This window comes from Mycteria americana, chromosome 15 (assembly GCF_035582795.1).
Source record: "Mycteria americana isolate JAX WOST 10 ecotype Jacksonville Zoo and Gardens chromosome 15, USCA_MyAme_1.0, whole genome shotgun sequence".
In the NCBI taxonomy this organism is placed as follows: Eukaryota; Metazoa; Chordata; class Aves; order Ciconiiformes; family Ciconiidae; genus Mycteria; species Mycteria americana.
Genome location: NC_134379.1, coordinates 5595383 through 5611508, shown reverse-complemented (window position 1 = coordinate 5611508; position 16126 = coordinate 5595383). Strand labels below are relative to the sequence as shown.

General features: G+C 41.1%; 1 protein-coding gene across 4 annotated transcripts in view; it reads left to right on the top strand.

Moving 5' to 3' along the window:
* Positions 1-16126, top strand: part of EFCAB5 (EF-hand calcium binding domain 5) — a 43189-nt gene that overhangs the window by 21818 nt on the left and 5245 nt on the right. For 3 of the 4 annotated variants that reach the window (XM_075518046.1, XM_075518047.1, XM_075518049.1), the window contains 10 exons: positions 3692-3791; positions 4508-5389; positions 6561-6629; positions 6771-6863; positions 7307-7521; positions 8763-8919; positions 12292-12581; positions 13460-13632; positions 14365-14605; positions 15340-15492. In XM_075518046.1, coding sequence (XP_075374161.1) covers positions 3692-3791; positions 4508-5389; positions 6561-6629; positions 6771-6863; positions 7307-7521; positions 8763-8919; positions 12292-12581; positions 13460-13632; positions 14365-14605; positions 15340-15492 — 2373 coding nt within the window. The remainder of the gene's footprint in view (positions 1-3691; positions 3792-4507; positions 5390-6560; positions 6630-6770; positions 6864-7306; positions 7522-8762; positions 8920-12291; positions 12582-13459; positions 13633-14364; positions 14606-15339; positions 15493-16126) is intronic. The other variant, XM_075518048.1, reaches the window with a different exon arrangement.

Sequence of the window (16126 nt, the reverse complement as noted above, 5' to 3'; positions counted from 1 at the left end):
CCTCAGTGAGTTGCAATTAGGGCCAGGGAGCTGAGAAAGCAGTGTTTAAATTACAGTCAAATTAGAAGGTATCCACATGATCATTATTATGATTTCAAATGCATGCATCCAGAAGGATGGCAGCTCAGCAAGAACAGCCTGGACTATACAGGAACCAGAAACTTTCCAAGGCAATACCAGAACACAGTTGAATCACTGCTCTAGTGCCCAAAAAGGCAATAGCTCTATGAATTTTAAGCTTATTGTCTCTCTGTGCTCACGTGCATCAAGTATACTTTCTTTTATACATTATAACAGAATCTGCATTAATTTTCAGGGACATTTTAAGCCCGGGATCTTTAAATGTAGCTGAATTTGGTCAGAGATTAGTTTTCAAACTAATCAAGTTTGAGACACTTCTGATGATTACCTTTCTTGCAGTACAGCAACAACAAAGTCTGCTTTCTCATGACCTTTTCTGAGTGTCTGTTCTTCCCATCTTGCTCACTAACAAGCATATTGTGGTGTTCAAGATACACACATCGCATTTCCAGAAAAACAATCAAGCGGTTAAACACTGACCTATCACTGATTAAATGGCAAGTCTGATTTAGTCTGTGTTGCTAAGGGCGTTACTCATAGATCATAGAGCATTGCTGAAAACAACTGAGAATCATCACCTGCCAATATCTAGGTGACAAGAAAATTAGGTCAACATGTTTCAGCCACTCTCTAGCCACTGTAATTGGCACTAGTTAAAAGTGGAGACAAGTTTTGGGCGGTTGTACAAACACAGATGGTCTACTGTTATTTATAGTGGATGCTGTACCTGTCCCAATGACAAGACTCAGTACGAAGGGCTGATGGGCAGGATCTTTCATCAGCCTCCTTAGTCACACACGAAGTACGAAGAAACATGACCTTTGCTAGTAAATTTAGGAACCCAGAAAGATAGCGTAACTGGGTATAGGACCTTGGAACTGGTTTTCCTGTTGTAATGCTCCTCTCTTCTATAGATAGCTTTACTGTGACGTGTTCCTCCCAAGGTAAGTTGTAAGGAAAAGTGTCCTGAAATAACAGAGACCTCTGGCAGAATGGCAAATCTGTATAAATTGTAAATGTTTGTTGTGGTTTAGCCCCAGCCGGCAATTAAGTACCACACAGCCACTCGCTTATCCTCCCCCCGCAGTGGGACGGGGGAGAGAATTGGAAGAGCAAAAGTAAGAAAACTTGTGGGTTGAAATAAGAACAGTTTAATAATTGGAATATTATTATTATTATTATTATTATTATTATTATTATTATTATTATTATTATTATTATTATTGTAATGAGAAGGAAAACAACAAGAGAGTGAGAGAGGGAAAAAAAAACAGGGGGAAAAAAAAACCAGTGATACAACCGCTCACCACCCGCTGACTGACGCCCAGCCAGTCCCTGAGCAGCAACCGCTGCCCCCAGCCAACTCCCCCCAGTTTCTATACTGCGCATGACGCCATATGGTATGGAATAGCCCTCTGGCCAGTGTGAGTCAGCTGTCCTGGCTGTGCCACCTCCCAGCTTCTTGTGCGCCTGACAGAGCATGGGAAGCTGAAAAGTCATTGACTAGTGTAAGCACTACTTAGCAACACTAAAACATCCCTGTATTATCAATATTATTCTCATACTAAATCCAAAACACAGCACTATACGAGCTACTAGGAAGAAAATTAACTATCCCAGCCGAAACCAGGACAATGTTAAAACAAGGTGGAAAATATACCCCTAATTCATATTGAGTAATTTCCGAAAAGGAATTTACTATTTTTAACAATACCTAAAACCAAAATTATTTCATTTAAATCACAAAAAAACTCTTCTAGAACCTGAGTTATGTCAATCCCCCAAGTATATTACTTTAACATGACAAAAAAGTATCTGAATCCCAAAACAACATTTTTATTTTCTTTTTAATAATACTTTGTTCATTGATTTCCCTTTTTAATAAAACAAAGCTTTGCATTAGTGCTACCTGCTTCAAGGCACCAGCAGATGATTGTATTACTAACAGCTAAGGAAATTTAACGGGAAAATTAAGTATGTGTAATGGAAATACTGAATGGAGAATCCAAATATTACACAGTGATCTGGTAACATCTTCAAAAACATGTTCTGTGTTTGTATATCTACTAAATGGATGCAGAATCCAATCTGATGTATTCAACTGAAAAACAAACAGCATAAAGAAATGTTTGCATGGGAGTGTGCAAGGTATTTGTATATTAATGTCAAGAAGATGAAGATACCAGGAATCAGGGCCCATATCTTGTAAGTTTAGGGACAGAATTATGTGATGAGATGACATTTTGTTCCAAAGCCACACATGGCTGAAATTCAACTGCAATTTCCAGCATTTTTTTACCAGCAGGAATTAAGTTACTGGAGTCTGAAACACTAAAACTGGACTGGACAACAGGTTACCTTTCAGTTCTGATCCTTTTCTCAGAATTTGCAAAAAGCTTTCAATTCCCTTTAGAGGAAAGGTGTTGCAGTAACAGCAAATTTGATTTATTCACTTACTTTTCAGTATTAGCTTCCTTGGGAGGCACTTCTCCACTAAGCGATGGGTATCTCTCAGTTGTTTTCAAATCCGCTGTTCCTAAACACTGATGCCATTAATTATGGTTTTAGATTATAAACAACGCAGTCATCTTGAGCTCATTTCCAGAAAAGAGCAGCGAACTTCTTCCTTTATTTCTTCAGCCTAAGGGCAGGAAAAGTTCACAGAGAATTAAAAGCTTGGTGAATTTTACATTTTGCGGTCTTTAAGAGCAAAATGTGAAAAGGAAATCAATAATTCAGTTGGAAAGCTACTTGCTACAAATAATGAACTTAAGTAAATCTGTTCTCTAATTAACTACTGGATTTCGCTAATGGGAGGGAGATTACAAAGCTAACAGGACTCAAATAATGACAAGAGGAATTAATCATAAAATGGAAAACTTGCAATCGTTTGGATTTGCTTTACTTTTTAAACTCACAATTTCCTGATTGGAAATGACCTATTTCATTGTCTTTTCCTGGTTTTATTGTCTGTATACACTCACCCTGAGCAACAAGGACTTAATAAGCTCTGCATGCTCCTCTGCACTGGAACTACGGATACCTCTCTCACCTCTGTGGTCAAATGTGTTTGAATTTTTAAAGGAAATTAGGGAGGTTGTCATAATAGCTTAGATTTTTTGGACTAATTATTTTCCCAGGCAGTTGCCAATACATAATGCTTCAAAGGAAATGATGGGGCACAAAACCAAACTACAATGTGCAGTCACTAACATAATACGGCACAGCCCATAATATGTGAAAATTCTTCCATAGTACTGTCAGGCAATCAATATCTGTCCTGAAAGTGTGAAATGTTGAAGCTTTGATCTTTACATGAAGATCTCCTTTGGCAGAAACGGTTACAATCATCCAACTGTAATGTGTCAAGAATATGCAAGAGGATGTGCCTGCAAAGTAGTATGTATGAGGAGTTCCAGCTAAGCCCAGAGAAGAAATTTTCCCCCCTATGAAATAAATTCACTTCTTTGAAATTTGTACAGATGTTCTGGTAATGGATAATTTTCAGTCAGGTAATTCTTAGCTAATGGTGCCTTTGTAGTGCTGCAAATGTTGATGTAAGTCCCAAGAACCACAGAAAAAATACAGTAATTGTAATCTTTTTCTCTAGGTTGGTCTGTTAGACAGACAAAAAATACTTGCCCTACTCGTAGCCTTCTATGACAGAAGCCCGATGATTGCTAAGATGGGATTCTGTAACCCCAGACAGTGTAAGTATATGGGATGTTTCAATTGTGGTTAAAACATTAGGAGGTCACATGAGGTTGTATAGTTAATATATGTTTTATAAGTGTTACCAGAAATGGACAGAGCCTAAAAAAGGACCCAAATGAATGCTGTGACCTATACATCGCAATTTGCAAACATGTTTTGCAAACTGATGCAATGTTCAGAAATACTTCAGCATCCAAAACTTGTCCTTCCTACAAAATTCTGAATTACTTTTTGGAAGTAGGATTAAAGAAAGACTACTTTTTCTGAAACAACTGTTCTTTGTTACTGGGCAATATTAGAAATTAATTTCATGTTTACACTAAAATTTCTCCAGGAACATGGAAGGATAAAGAAAAAACACAGAGAATCATCTACATGAAAGTAAAATATTTTTAAGATATTGGACATTCATTAATTGCTCAGATCAAATGCAAGACAAATTACAGCTTTCCTTCTTAGTATGGAGAATTATGAAACATTTATTTCAGAAGAAATATGGTGTAATACACAATAATAAGTGCAGTTCTCTGCAGGCAAAGACATTATTCTGAAGTTTTGTGTTTCTGAGATGCATGTTTGCAGAAGGTACTTTCTGATAGTTTATATTTTCTTGGAAATACCTTTTTTCTTTTTCTTTATATTTTCTTATGCAATACTAGAAAACATAAAACCAATGCAAACTATCAACTTATCAATATTTTTTCTATTTTAGGGCCAATAATTGAGTTGCAAGAGATTGAGCTTGAGGATTTATGGGGAGGCCTTGATGACCAGGAAGTTTGTGAGGAACTCAGTGACAAGTTAGTCTTGTCTCAAAAAGGAATTTCTGAGGGAGAGATTTTAGCATATGAACCTGTAGATGATAATAGACAAGGCACATACAGAATGAGAACTAGGGTCAGAGAAGGTCTTTTTGAACAAATGGGCATGAGTGAAGCTGAGACTGGAGGAATTTCTAAGGAAGAAAAACAAGCAGCAGAATCAAGTGAAGCTGAAGTGAGAAAGGAAGGTGAGGATGCTGTGTCAGCGGTGAAAAGCACTGGTTTTGAAGTTAGTGATTCGGATGGAGATACAATACATAGTAAGAAATCCAGTTTCCATGAAGACATCAAAACTGAGAGGCAAACTGAGTCTGCAAGTGCAGACAAACAGGAGGAAGCTCTCCCCGAATCAGCCTCTACTGGGTACAGTCCAGGTAGAGGTGGAGAACCTGGATCTGAAAAACAGGTGGAGGAAGAGGAATTTAGCCTGGGTAGAGAGCCTGATACAGAAACAAACAGGGAAGAAGATTATTGCATCTCGGACGGAGAACCTGGCTCAGAAGGGCAAGTTAGTCAGGAGAAGGACAATTGGATTGCAGAGGCAACGAACACAATTTCAGGACCAACACCTGAAGCTACAACCATGACCTCAGAAGACAGAGCTGCGGCAGACATGGACATCATTGCTTCAAAACAGGATGATCCAGTTGCAGAAGTTGTGAAAGAAACTCCTGCAAGAAAAGAGAGTTTTTCTAGGCAGCATGGCAGCCAGTTTGGCCAACAGACAAGCTCAGAGACAAGACTGCAGAATGAGGACCTTTTGCAAGACCAAGGTAAAGCATTCTCCTTTATTCTGGCAGACTTTAATCTTTTTCAACATATACATTTGGACTGGTTTAACTATAGGTGTGTTTTTAACTCATTTCAAAAGTATTGAAAGCATGTGATTTATGAATACACAAGCCGATAAGCTTTGATATCTTCTCAGCATGGTGTTTTCTGCCAAGGTTTCAGAGTGTGTTCCTCTCACAGGACAGCAGGTGAGTCACTTTGGTGATCTGTATTCAAGGCACCGAGCAGACACTTTAATTCAAGTAGGGACTTTCTGAAGCAGCAGCATTTTTATAATAAGGAGAAACTTTATGTTCTGTTTCACTCTGTAATATTAGTAGCAAGACAGGGCCTGAGTGTGTTAAATATAGAAATGACTTTTAATAATTTTTAGACTGTGATTGCCCATAGGGAGAGATATTATGGGATCATATATCAGGAACCTTTTCTTTTAATCTCTCATTGTGTTTCCAAAGGAATGTCATACTTAATTGTGTACAAAGGCCCTTGTTCTAGGAAGGCTGTGGTCGGGCAACTGTGTGTTTCATAAGAGGTACTTTCTTAAACATACTAGAAGGACCATCTTCCTTGCTAGCGCTCTGTGAATACACTCTTGTGTCTCACAGTTTAAAACATTGCAAGAACTGGGTCTACATTGCCAGAGCAGTCTAGTGACAGACTTATTACATACAGGGCTGTAAAGCTGATGGTACAGCCCACTGGTACCTACAGCTTTCTGTGGTTAACTTCCAGTACTCAGCACTAACCTGTCATTCGGCCAGTCCCTGGATGCGCATATCATTGTCTGGGGCATGCAGTACTTCCATCTTCAGAGCAGGTTCCCACCCTGTTCTTGCAGAAACGATGGTGTGATGGTACGATGCTCTTTGAGAGAATGGTGGATGAAACAAGAAGTCTGAATGTAATTTTGAACCTGTCTTGGAAAGAAGTTTTATTGTTGCTCTTGCTAAAACAGATATTTGTAGCTGGGCTTAAGAAATGTAACATTCACCAGGTGAGTTTCGGGAAGCAGTATTTCCAGACGGTAAAAATAAACAGCTACTGATAACACGGGTAACTCCAGAAACACAGAGGTAGATTTTGCATATTAATCAGCAGGGTGCTCAGACTAGTAAGCTCTGGTTCATGGAAGATTTCTTCTTAAAATTGCAGGTCCAGCACACTCAGACAGACAGGATTCTCCAGCTGAAGCTAGCCAGGAGTTTGAAGTGCCATGGTCAGGTGACTGCTCATGTCAGCTCTTTTCATCTGCTTTAGAAACTATAGCTTAGATATATGAATTTAAAGGCTTCTATAAAAGCTGTATCTTGTGTCTTTTTTAAAAGCTTATATCATTAAAAGGTATATTTTATCTTTCATCAGGTGACCTTCTGACTTCTGACCTAAGTTGCAGGTATAGCAGCTATGGAGGGAGAATTCCAGAGGACTGGAAGTGTGAGAACACTAGATTTCCAGGTACTTGGTCACAAAGTTGTGTGTTCACTTGGGCACATAGTAGCTGGCAGTGTCTGCAGACACGCCAGTACTGCTGTGAGCTGAAGGTTTTGGCAAGAATACAAACACTAATTCCTGAAGCTGACTTCAAGGTGAGAGCAGTGTAGTCTTTGTCACAGAAGGCCACTTGCTGTGTGACAGTAATTTCAGCTCACCTGTATTCAGTGATTTGACCTGGTTGTATGATAGCATCCATGCTAGACTGGAGCATAAATCTGAAGAGATTACTATTAGAAAAGTATCAGGAGATTAAGGCCTTTAGTCAGCATGGAGTCAGTCCGTGTTCAGCCATAATTTCACTGGATAGGAAGTGCAGGATTCAGGACTGTGTCGATATCTGCCACATGGCCGGCTTTAGGGCAGCATTTGGCTTCCTGCAACACACTGTGCTTTCTGCCTTTCAGACTTAAGTCCCATCATGGCAGAGATTCAGAGCCGTTGGCCTTCTCGTACTAGGAGTGCCTTTGATGAAAGCTGCCTCAACCTGCCACAGTTTGTACAGCTCATGGAGACATTTGTTGGTGAAGACGTTTCTCTGCGTACTGTGAAGAGGCTTATTGCATTTATCAAAGAAGAATACAAACAGACGGAAGAGGAAAAAATGGAACAACTAGAAAAAGTAAATATTGATAAGTTTTGCTGATCCCATGTCCAAACAAAAAACCAGCACATGCCTACAGACACTGACAAAGTCAACTTTTAATCTCATGCTGGTAGAGCTATTCACTTGCAGCCTTGCATTCTCTATTTCTTCAAGAGACCTTTTACCTCTTTGTTTTCATAAGGATCCTCCCTCCCTAGCCCTTAGCTCTAGATGTGATGACAGACTCATCCTGTAAGAGGTTGTCTGTTCTAGAGCTGGAGTCAGTGAGACAGCAGGTTGATAGTCAATTGTGAAAGAGCTCAAAACATTCCATTCTGCTTATTCACCTTTATAATAGCCAAGAACCTGATCTCTGACCTACTGCACTGGCATGTACATATGAGGTTGTGGATGTTTTGGGGAGGATTTTAAAACAAGTGTGTTTGGTTTTGCTATGTGCATGGCTGTATGTGAATGTGCACATGCTTCCTTGTGTTTAAGTTACAAGGTGCTCTTGCCATGTGTTGAAAAAATATATTCTACTTCAGCAATATCTTCACGCACATCATCAGGGTGCCCCATATTACTTCAGAGTACAGATATATTTTGTGGTGGGTCTGTTCATAGCAGCCTCTCTAGCTGCATTTTCCTCAGACCTCTTTCTAATTTCCCTCTGTGCTGCTGACCTAATTTGGATGAGATATTGGATCTGACGGCTCTACTGTCCTCACACTGAACACAACACACACTGCCAGTACTTTGGCCTTTGAGAGAATTCCACTCCAGCCATTTATCACTGTATGCTGTGCAAAGACTGGGTTTAAAGGACAAATTGTACATGCATTTGCTTGGAGCCCACACACTTCAGGGCAGCACCGGCAAAATAACAATGTACGGAAATACAAACTGTCAAATCTTTGGTGTTACTAACAAGGTGGTGGTTAGTTCTTGCTAGGAAGACATTTGTATTCTGTGAAACTTCCACTAACCTGAGTTGATCTCACCCTAGATCCAGCAAGTGCTTCATTTGTTCACTGGGAAATAACCCTTTCCAGTGCTGATTCTGCCTGGTAAAACTGAACTGTTGGCTGTATTTAGTGTTTCCAAATATCTCCCAGGTTTAATGATTGATCTCCAGGTCTGAGCTGTGTATGTACAGATTTGGCCTGGCCCATAGGAATTATGTGATCAGCATACCACTGCAGTTTCCATACTTGTGTAGACACTGAGCATCGGTGTCCAGGAATTATGAAAGACCAGCTGTTCCTCTCTTGTAGGTTCACCACATCTCTCGCTTGGCCCAACGGAAGCTGCTTCTGGAGGCACTTTTCGAAAAGTGGGACAACAATGCATCCGGGTTTCTGGACCTGGAAGAGGTGGATGCTGTACTAAGCACATTCAAGGAAGGGATGGAAAAAGAGGCCTTGAGGAAGGGTAAGGAGACAGCTCTACTCTGAGAGAAAAATGTCAACACAGTAGGCCTTGAACCATTCAACGACAGTGCTAATGAAGTTGTTGGCAAGCACCAGTCATTCTTTTGTTTTTGCAAGCAGTCATAAGCATACAAGGTAGGATGTATAAAATGAAAAGGACCAGTTATCCAGACCTACTTGTTAATGCATAGCTCCATCCCCTCCTCCTGTGTGAGATTCCCCTGCGACAGATTCCCAGTCAGAGAGGTAGCCCAATGCTTTCATGACATTGTGATGTGCTGAAAAATTATTTCAGCTGTAACATGCAATGTATACTTGTGATATGGCAGTGAAAAACACACATAAAGCCTGAGGACATGTTTTGCACTTTTAGTCTAGCCTGTCTGTGTTATCCAGCTATTTTTAATAGGTACATTTTACTGTGCTATCCGCAGGAATGTATCTCATATGAGAGAACACCAGCTTTCTTTATGGGTCTCAAATGGCCTTTAGTAATCCACACTGGTGCACAGCTCTCATGAATTAGATAGCAACTTCGAGTCTCACTTCTCTGTTGGTTCATTTCTCTGAATAAACTTAGCAGATTTGGTCCTTGACATACTTGGGTCAGACAGAAGTGCTTCACCTGGACCTGTCTGGCAGCCTCATACATATTAACACGTGGGCATTAGGTGCTCTGAAATACTGTATTAGCAATTAAGAACATGTCTGCATGTGCGCTTGGGTGGAGAGGACTGGTTTATTCATCTCCACGCATATCTTCATGTTGCTTGTTCTGCCACACATTACTGAAAATGGCTCATTTTGGCAACCACCAAAACCTCTTTATCCTTTAGCTCACTTGAGGCAGCTGGTGGGGTAGGGAGTGCACCGGCATGCTACAGTTAATTGTCTCCAGGCTGCACAGCCACAGAAGAAACTGGCAGTTTACAGCTCTCTTGTATTCAAAGCATGCCAGAACACACTACAGAAATATGGAAGGACATCGTCCCTTCCATGAAGGGCTCATAAACTAAAGGACAAATAAATAGAAAGATAGCATAGCAAAATCAATACCACCTACAAGCAACATAAAACTATTCCTAGCAGCTTCAACCTACTCTCAAAGACATTGTGAAACAAGCAGGTTTGGGGGAAGGGTTCACAGACATTGCACTCCTCCTGGATGAAAAAACAGAGTGAAAAGTGGGTAGAATTATTTGATTTTCCTTGTAAGTGAAAAGCATAACATTACAGATATAATGGGGAAAATAATTCATTATGCTATAGCTCAATAATGAAGGAACTGATCATGCCATGTTCAACCTCATGTGTATTTCTTTCTTCATCTCCTTCTTCAAAGAAAGGAGAAAGTGGAGGTGAAAATCCAAACATTTTTATACCATCAAAAAATTCTTCATCCTAATTCTGTCAGAAAATCAGAAATTAAATTAAAAACTATTGCATGTTCTTTAGATGATGGGCAGGATAAGACAGCATTAACAGTCAGCTCCACCATGATTGGGGCCAGTTAGTACTTGCTACTTCTACAGCTAAAATCAGTGATAAAATGCCCCTTGACTTCTGTGGGGGAAGGAGGAGGCTCTCAGCTTCTGTAAACCTCAGCATCTTGGGCGCACTGGGAGGCAATCAGGGCAGCTCCCTGCCTGTTCCTGTGCATCATTAATCAAAGCATTTTTCTATTACACTGTTCCTTATAGCCCATTGTATGTATTGATCACAAAATACTTCCTGCTTAACAGCAAAGTCACACTTCTACCTATATATCTTTGCTCGCTTGGTTTGCTAGTAGGAAGCGGCTTGATGTGTAGCTCTCTTTCCTTTTCTTTACTTCTTCGGGCCCAACAGGACTTGAAATCAGGATGCAGAAAAAAATGATGAAAGTGTTAGTCATGGCAGTGCTCAGAGAGGTACTGCCAGGAGCATGATCAGGCAAGCACAGCTTGGGCAGAGCACCCGGTGAATCCCGGATTTCCAAAGCCAGGAGCTGCCTGCAACTTCGAAAGGCTGTGCAAGAGCTCCCCCGTGAGCCAGAGCTGGGGTGTGGGGAGCAGCAGCACCGGCTCCTGAACTGGTACAGGGGTTGAACTCCTCTGTTAGACTGGCTGCTGATTTAAGTAACATCTGAATAGAAACCGATGAGGTAAATTTACATTTTCATGCTCAGTCTGTTCGGATTACAAGTCCAAGATGAGTCCCGTTTGTCTTCAGGACCTCGGGGCAAATTGGAAGTTTGTGAACTAGGGTGAGTAGATACAGGAAAGCGGTTCTTGAGAATCACAATTTGACCCTTGTGGCATTCCTCATCCCTCCTTTCTCCAAGCAAAAGGAAACTCTGCCAGACCTTTCTACTGCAGCTTACTTGCCCGTATTTGGGCCAGCTCAGCTGCAATCTCTGGGACATGAGAAAGGGGACTGGGGCACAGCTCCACTCCCCGGCCTTGTGCAAGATGGGAAGGAGCAGCCTCCGTGCAGTGGTCTTTACTCCTTCGTTCCCCTGAGAGCTAACAGGCAGCACTTCACTGTTTTAGATGTTTTTCATACTAATTTACTCTTCTAAACCCTGTATTTCTTATAAAAGCTCTCTTGCTCTTTTTGCTCCACATCTACATCCCTTGGTGCAGTACAGGTGGTTGCAGAGCACTGTTGTCCCGATGATCTCTGTACGACTTCAATAGAGCTTTTGTTTTCTTTGGTCTTCATTTATGAGACTTAGCACAATACAAATGTTATTTCAATAATTCATCAAGGCACCTAAAGAAGGGTAATTAAGAATGATAGTTACTTTGGAAGGCCTCAAAAGAAAAATATAATGTCTGCAAGTACGGTATATAATGGAAAATCCAGGAATACGAGTGATCTGTGAAATAATCTGTAGACTCTGGCCTTCACATTTTGAATGGGACTGATGAGCAGTTTTTCTGTAAGGTCTCAACTACTATTACTATATGCAGAATACTTACCTGCAGCCCAGTCCCACCAGCCCCTCAAGTGTCCATAAAATTTGGTTCTGATGTGAAGATACCTCTGATTTTTGATAACTCCAAGCAGCTTTCCTATTTTTCATTGACCTTTATTGTTTAGGTATGTTGCAGAGGTACAAAAGGGACACGGGAGCAATGCCTTGCAGGTTTCTTTCTCAGTAGGTTAGAAAGCAGGCATCTAGAGGAAAAGGTGCATCCAGTCTGGAAGCTGGAGATTACCTGTCATGATGACAAATTATATTTAGGAGATAGCTCAAAGAAACCCAGAATGATGGACTGGAGCACTCCACCCAAAGCCAGTTTAGGGCTTGATTCATATTGTGCACAAGAAAAGCAGAACATTTTATTCAAATAGACTGTCCCTGTCTTATTTTCTCTTCTTCTGCTAGCAAAGAAACAGCTTTGCTCCCGTTACCCACAGCTCAGCAGAGTGGGGAAGCTATCCCCAAAGGCATTCCAGACTTTCCTTGAGTTAGTTGCTTCTGAGTTCACTGGCGATGAGGATGAAGCTATTGATAATTTGGTGGAATTTCTGACCACAAGCGTGGAACGAAGTCGCATGGAGTGCCTGCAAAGCTTAGCCAGGAGGAAATGGCTGCACAATATCCAGCAAGCAGCTGAGACCAGTGGAGCAAGCATGGAACCAGTTTACAAAGCAGTGTTTAAGGCCCTCTCCCAGGTACGTGTCCCAGGGAGCACAAGAGTCATTTGTGTTGGGATTGTGACACTGACTTCAAACCCTGGTGCGTTTGAGTGGAACTTGCAGGTAGCATGCAAAGCTGGTCTGAGGCTGGTTTCCTTGTGCTTTTCTGCGCTTAGCTGATGCTAGCCCATGGTTATGCACAGAAAGAGTCACAGGTCAGATCTGCAATACAAGAATTCTCGTCCATGCCCTGCCAATACAGAATGCATCTCATGGATACTTATGTCTCACTTGTTGAAGAGCTGACTCGCATCAGATTTGGAAATCCATAGTTATAGTTTTGGAGCTTCTGAAATGAAACACACCAGAGTCAATTTGGGACAAAGATGGTTAATTTGTAGTGGAGATAGTTTCATTTTTAACTTGCAGCTGCAACTTTAGGTGTCTGTCCTCACCATTAAAGCCCTCCTCAAAGAAAAAAATTCTCTCGTGGTAGCTGAAATGTTCTTACAATATTGTCTAGATTTGTAATAGCAAGTCTGGCACTTGTTTGTCTGATTGTTCCAAAGGAATCGCCTATTGGAGAAGAAATCCATAAGAGTTTTGCTTAGGCACAGGTTATAATTAGGGGTTATTTTTATATGAACTTCTCCCCATTAGGAGCAGGAAAAAAGAAATCTGTTTTCCTTGCCAATGAAAATACCAAGTGTTTTTGCTTGTAACAGAGCGTAGTGGTCAGACACGATCACAGCATAGGCATGTATATGTCATGCAGTTGGTGCATGACATACATACAAAATCAGTGACCCAGAACAGCATCTCAGCAAAAAATGAGACAAGTGCTAAGTACATGAAATAAGTGTAATGGCCACTGGCTAATGTACATAACGTAATGGGAAACATTTGGTTGCTAGGATGCGGAAGCCCATGGGGATAACAAGAAGATCAGTGCATATATTGCCCTTTTGGAAGAGAACCAGCTCTCACCAGAGCGGGGACAGATTCTCTTACGCTATGTGGCATGTACCGCAGATGATGCTCCATATGTTCTAAACCAGATACTTTACAGAGACATGAAAGGAGTAAGGTAAGAAAAGCTGCAAATAACTGTTCCTTTTTCTCAAAATATTTGGAAGGTAGGGGTACCAGGGAGTGGTTTGGGGTGCACTGGTAACAGACGTTGCTAGAGTACTGCAGAGAGGAAATCTCCCTAGGGACTGTTGTGGAATGATTCATTATCATATACATGCCCTTATACTTTGCGTGGTCTACTTAGAACTGCTCTGCTTGGGATTTCACTCCTTTCCTTGGGGAGATTAGCTCACAGTCTAATAAATCTCATCCTTTAGCAAAAGTCTATTATATTGGGCCTACATTTTCTTCTTTAAAAATTAATTCACTTACACCAGTTTACATCCACAGGATATTTTTTGAGAACAATGCCTTTCCTTCCCTAGTGTTTACACTATAAACAGCTTTCATGCCTCCTTACTTCTCGTTTCCAAAAGCTAGACATATTTGTCTCTTTCTTTAAATGTTGCTTCTTCTATCCTGTTAAATGTAACTGCTGCTCGCTTCTGTATTCCCTTTCATTACTTTAATTAGTTGATGTTTTTAAAATGTCCTAAGGATGAAAAGTGCCTTATTTATTACTGCTGCCTTTGGGATGCAAGTGGTAAATGTGGTATTTCTGGGTGTGGCCAGAACAAGGAGCTAACACCTTCCTTCTCTAATGCCAAAAAGCAGGGAGAGATCAAAGCTGCAGTACTTCTTGCTTTGCTAAAGGTTTCCTGCTACTCTGAACAAACCTCCTCATAAGTTTATTTTTCAGCTTTGCAGCTGTTGAAGAGGGAAAGCCAATCCATGTTCCAAGAGTTCAGCTCCACGGAAATATCCACTTCTGGAACTATGACTGCTCAGCAGAGGAGAGAAGAGGTTCATTCCTGGTGCTGCCATTGCACGATGCTCGCTGGAGGGTCTTTGGCATTCTAGGACTTGACACTCTTCGGGACCAGTGTGAGAAAACCATCTTTCTGACCCATGAGATCAGTTTCTATCAGGTGGGCACCATCAGAAAGCAGTTTGTTAGACCACTCTTCAAAAAGCTGTGTAGGGACCATGTGAATTTTACATGTTAGTTCTGAGTAAACGTAAGGTGTACAGCTAAGAAAAGAACTGTGGGCCCCTTCTTACTGTATATGGTGAAAGTGGTGTGAGCATAGCACCTTATCAATATCTTAGTGATTAGCATATTATCTGTATTGATTATGAGGTATCACTTCATCAATAATTTATTTAAGCTTCTTCTGACTAGTAAATTAATTGCACTTTTGTGCAAAGCCCAAAGATAGTAGCTTTTATTTCCTGAAGCTCTGAACCTCATATGTGTGTTTGTTTCCATAAAGTGGCACGAAACCTTACTTTTTACATGGTGGACTAATTATAAGCACCAGCCATCCGGATTTCTTTGGGATGCTCTTTAGAATCAGCCTTATTGTGGATGCATCATCTGGGCAGCAGGGAGCGCAGCAAGCCAACATTACCAGTCAATTTGGCTACCTCCACTAAAAAACAACGTTGTCTAGTTTAGGACTTGGCTGTGACCCGGGTACTCTGGAGCTTTAGAGCACTATTTGATAAGGGACATTTCACAGTCACTTTTCAGCTTTACAAGTTCTGATTAAAGTAACTTGTAACAACCATTTTGTTTCATTTTACTGCATGAAAGTTTCCCAGCTTTTTCCCCAAATCATATGAAACTGTCTGGCTCATTTGGAGGATTTTGCTTTCACAGGGAGTTTCTCAGGCATTCAGCAAAGCCTACCACCATGTCTGCAGGCTGGAAAATGTTCTACAAATGACTCTTACTGCTCTGGACTGGCTATATCCCAGGGCACCCAGCATCCACACTGTTATTACATACCTGGTGGAGCCTGGCAAAGACAAGGTACACAGATTACTGCAGTGAAAAGGCTTGTAACAGTCGGGGGCGGCCAAGGCTACTTTAGGGAGGACCTGCCATTATTAGCTGCCTGTGATTTCCCAGTGGTTTTATCATAAAAACTGAAGCCTGCCTGAGATTCTTGTGCCTGCCTGTGAAACAAAAGGGCTACAAAGGTAGAGAGGGAAGGTCCCCTCTGTAAAGGAGGCCACTCTTCATTCTTTTCATCCTCCCATGTAAAACAATTCAAGAGCACTGCTAGTATAGCCCCTTCTCCATGGGAAAAGGGAATATTCTCCTACTTCAATGCTCACAGCTGCATAGCAACCAAAAGAGCAAAACCCCACACCTATCTATCTATCCATCCATCCATCCATCCATAGGTTAGCCAACACTGCAAGTGCCTGCTAAAGCTCTGCTGTTTGGGACCTCCACAAAGGGAGATGCTCTTCTGTGGAAATTCTGTGCATGTCAAAGTTATGGTATTTTATAGGAAAAAAGAATGTCCTAGCTAATGTATTAGCTCTTCATTCTGAACTAATGTCAGCAGCCAAGACGTAAATACAACTCTGGAAGTGGCTGCTCCCCATTAGCTAGCTTGTAAAGGCAGCCCCCCTCCCTGCAGATCACATTCCAGTTG